General features: G+C 40.9%; 1 protein-coding gene across 3 annotated transcripts; it reads right to left on the bottom strand.

Moving 5' to 3' along the window:
- Positions 1-916: 916 nt before the first annotated feature.
- On the bottom strand, positions 917-3240 carry six3b (SIX homeobox 3b). 3 transcript variants are annotated; one of them, XM_055042669.1, is made up of 3 exons: positions 3116-3240; positions 2312-3018; positions 917-1973 (listed from the first exon to the last, which is right to left on the bottom strand). In XM_055042669.1, exons 2-3 carry the CDS (start codon positions 3004-3006, stop codon positions 1835-1837), a joined length of 834 nt encoding a protein of 277 aa, XP_054898644.1. In that variant the 5' UTR covers positions 3007-3018; positions 3116-3240; the 3' UTR covers positions 917-1834. The 3 variants fall into 3 exon arrangements, with proteins under 3 accessions (XP_054898644.1, XP_054898645.1, XP_054898646.1); XM_055042670.1 differs by lacking the exon at positions 3116-3240 and having other exon boundaries at positions 2308-3085; XM_055042671.1 differs by lacking the exon at positions 3116-3240 and having other exon boundaries at positions 2371-3085.
- Between the last annotated feature and the right edge of the window lie 949 nt (positions 3241-4189).

Here is a 4189-nt window from a genome sequence, read left to right as displayed (position 1 = left end):
ATAAAAAAACAACAAAACAAAACAGTAACAACTTCATTCTATCTTTTTATGTGGCACAAAATATGAATGCAATAATATTAATTATAAATATGAATATAGTCCTTTTTTTACTTCTCTTTATATGCTCAAAATAGCAGACTAGGATTATTTGCTAGTAATTTAACTAATCGCAAAACATAGACAACAAAAGTTATGGTACACTTTTCCTTTTTAAGATGAGCATCATATAAAGTTTAAATAATTCAGCATTATTAATTGATTATGTGTTTTATGCTGTTTTTGTCTTTTCCTGAAAATATGTAGCTATCAAATATTAATGTTAAAACTAAACAATCATTTGTACGTGAAAATTGAGTCCAAGCTAATACGGCGTGTTGTGCGTGACCATGCACATGTCTTTGTTCAATGAAATACTCTGTTTATAACAGCCTGTTTACAAATGTATTTAATAAAATGTTTATTTTCTTAAAAATAACTAAAATCACACATCTAAAATTAAGAAAACCCACAACTGCATGAGTTTCTTTTGTTTTTCCTCAATGATTTTATAAAAGTATTATAAATTATCATGCTGTTGTGCATCATTAAATACTGCATCTGCATTTTCTATTTTCAAGTAAATATTTGCACAAATATAAGCTGAAATAAATAAAAACAATAACAAGAATTAATCAAGCGATTAATTTTGATTGTTTAATGCTGTTTTAAATATAGTAGATTTCAGGTTCATTATCTGAGTATTTCTGTGGGGTTTTTTTTATTTTTATTTTGAATAAAAAAGTTGAACCTGGAAAATTTTAAAGAATATGCTCGTTTAAAAATGCTCTTTGCTTTTCAACAAATAAACAGTTTTCATTAAAACAAAGAACATTAAACATTTGTTCACATACATAATAAATGAATTCAAATGGCCTTTTAAAATTAAATAATTTTAATATAAAATACTACAAACGTTTTGTCAGCATCAAATTGAACATGGAGTAGGCCGTGGCATGGCTTCACACAAACTGCGCACAGAACTTGAAATAGCGCTGAGGTAAAGGCTAAGAGGAAAACCAGCATTATGACTAAAAACGCAAACAGGGAGGTAGGATTTAGTTATTCTAAAAACTAAAAAAAAAACTGAAAATACAACGAATGAGGTTCTAGCTCCCCAGCAGGTTTCAGTCCAAAAAGTTCCAGCTGCTGCAGACGGAGACCAGCAGGGGGTTTCTGCTCAGTGCTGCTCTAATTTGGATTGTCAGATGAACCCATTATCACTGAATGTGGTTGGAACAGAAAGTGGTCAAAGGTCATGAGATCTTTCTGGAAAGAATATCAGCAGGAAAACAGGGGAAGCAGAAACATGTTCTTTTACGGGTCAGGCTGGCATAAAGTTATCGTAATGCTACAAGTATTCAGATCCCCCCCAAAATACAACCACGAACCTTTAATGTGTTTCACTCCAAGTGTATTTGACATTTTTAAATGGCTTGCAATTCAGCTTAAAGCTAACATTACAAATCATCTTGAAAATACTGTCTGTCCTCTTGTGTGAAGATAAGAGGCAGCATCATGCTGTGGGATGCGCTCCATGTAAGGATGCTGGTCAGAGTTGATGAGAAGATAGATGAAGGTAAAAATAGAGAAAAATCAACACTGCGGAGGTAAAATCTCAATAAAATTTATATTAGTTTATGTTTTCAACATGGCCAAATGTGAAATGTTTAAGAGGCATGAATACCTTTGCAAGACCCTGTAGCTCCTTCTCTTTCTGTCACCCTTCGACACACACACTCACAGTCCACTAAAGGTCCCTTTAAAAATATATATGTATATATATTGACCAAAGGTTTCAGACATCCAAGTCTGAGTCACTGTCCGTCACTGAGAGGAAAGTTTCTCCGTCTGCCCGCCCCGCGCTGCCGTCTGGACTGCAGTCCCCTCCGCTCGGTGGACGGGAACCGTCTGTGCAGACGCGGTGACGCTGCAACCTGACGAGTAAAACAACATAACAGAGAGATTATTGGGGAAATAAAATAAAACTCACAGAGTTTAAATATATATGCATATAATGACTGAGATTTAGTAACGGAAAATAAACTTTGCAGTAATGAATGCAGCTTAAACTCGGTATCTCTCATCCAGACAAAACAAATGAAGGGATGTGCGTTTTTACGCACGAATAGCGTCTTTACGCAGCGCCTCGGCCAGTTTGGCTGAAAAACGATTGACTTCAGAGCTGCAGTGATATCTAAATGGTTTGCAGATGTTTGCGTGACTCGTAGTAATAGGATTGTTTATTTAAAGAAACATAAATAAAGTCACCAGCCTGTTTTTAGCCGCCGCCGCGCGGTCCCTCTGTCTCCTGTTTTTAAACCAGTTCCCAACCTGGGTCGGTGTCAGTCCGGTGGCGTGAGCCAGCTCCCGTTTCTTCCCCGGGTTCGGGTACGGGTCCTGCAGGTACCACTCTCTCAGCAGCCCGCGGGTGCGCTCCTTGAAGCAGTGCGTCTTCTGCTCTCCGTCCCAGATGGTCCTCGGTAACGGGAACTTCTTCCTGACTCGGTACTTGTCGACGGGCCCCAGCGGTCGGCCCCGCAGCTTCTCCGCCTCGCGGTAGTGAGCCTCCAGCCACATGGCCTGCAGCTTCCCGTGCGAGGTGCGCGTAAAGCGGTGCGTCTCCAGGATGCGGTACAGCTCGCGGAAGCTCCCCGTGTGGAAGGCGACCACGGCGCGCGCCCGCCGCACGGACTCGTGCTCGGAGATGGAGTCGCGGCCGTCGGCGGTGACCGGCAGCGACCAGAGGAAGCGGGCCAGCCGCTCGATGTCCCCGGTCTCCTCCAGGGTCTCGCACACGCTGGCGATCTGCGTGGCGGAGAAGCAGAGTCCCGGGAGGGCCAGAGGAGGGGCGGCCGCCGGGGGCTCCTCTGGGGACCGGGAGCGGGGCAGGTGAGGCGGCCCGTCCGCAAAGTGGGGCAGGAGGAGCCGGGAGGCCGATAGAAAATCAAGCGGAGACCTGAAAACCATTTCAGTGTGACGCTAAAAAAAATAAAAATAAATTAAACAAACGACGAACTCAAGAGGTTTCCTGGAACAGACTGACATAAATCTGCTAAAGTGTGACTATTTAGCTCACCTGGGAGTCAGGGACGGACCCTGGATCTGATTTCTGATTGGACGCCAGGAGCTGATGGGGGACCGTCAGTCAAACGCAGAGGATTCATCCCGCTTCTCATGCAGAGGCGGGGCACACGACGCCTCTTTAAGGTGAAACGCTCATCTTCCAGTTCAATAAATAAAAAAAAAATGAATCCAAAAGATTATTTTTCTGCACAACAAAAACACACAGCGATAAACCAACACCACAGATGAGAAATGAAACCAACTGAAACACATTTTGAAGTTTATTTCTTTGTTTTATGCACATGGATGGCAGCAAATGAGAATAACAATTCAATTTCTTTGAAAATTAATGCATTAGAAAAAGCCAATAACAAGGACACCAGGGAAGGAGACAATCAGTCTAAAGTATTAAACTGCTTTAATACTTTATTTGTGCATCTTTTTTCCTTCCACTTAACTTTTAATTCATTTGAATGCAGCACTCTGTGGCCACCCAGCTTTTTTAACAATGACGTTTGTGACCATAGCTTGTGAAATTTGTCACTCTTGTGCATGTGTCAAACTCAAGGTGCGGGGGCCAAATCTGGCCCGCTGTAGCTTTTTAAGTGGCCCTCTAGACTCCAAATTGCATATATGAGACTCTAGTTTTTCACAAGCCCTCAAAACTCACACAAAATCAACAGAGACCCACATTTTTTCTGATTTCACTGCAAATTTTTCTCATTGAGTCTAATTGGCCGCTGCCTCAGCTTTATTTGATGCCGAGTCATACGGCAAGTGATACAAAGTCACATTTAACATCATATAACATCAAATATAAAAATTCCTTGCCAATATTTCTAAATTAGCACCACAAAATATATAATTTTGATCACAAAAGCCACAAACACAGTCATAAAATCCAGTTTATTAATATTTTAGCAGTTAAATGGGTTTTATCAAAACATTCTGGCTCGACCGGCTCTTTAAGAACATTCAGATTTTTGATTTATCCCAAAATGAAACTGAGGATGACACCGCTGCTCTAGTGCATATTTTCAACACCTGATGGCATTTATGAACTTCCGTTTTGAATACAATTTATTGT

This window comes from Poeciliopsis prolifica, unplaced genomic scaffold (genome assembly GCF_027474105.1).
Source record: "Poeciliopsis prolifica strain line A6 unplaced genomic scaffold, Auburn_PproV2 SCAFFOLD018, whole genome shotgun sequence".
Classification (NCBI taxonomy): Eukaryota; Metazoa; Chordata; class Actinopteri; order Cyprinodontiformes; family Poeciliidae; genus Poeciliopsis; species Poeciliopsis prolifica.
Note: the sequence above shows the minus strand (reverse complement) of the source record. Positions and strands in the feature narration are given on the sequence as shown.

What these genes read in the sequence shown, in the direction of transcription:
- six3b (XM_055042669.1), bottom strand. Translation starts at nt 3,006, where the DNA reads ATGGTTTTCAGGTCTCCGCTTGATTTTCTATCGGCCTCCCGGCTCCTC. An exon ending in GCGGCGGCGGCTAAAAACAG is followed by an intron (nt 1,974 to 2,311) that starts GCTGGTGACTTT and finishes TTTACTCGTCAG; the next exon opens with GTTGCAGCGTCACCGCGTCT.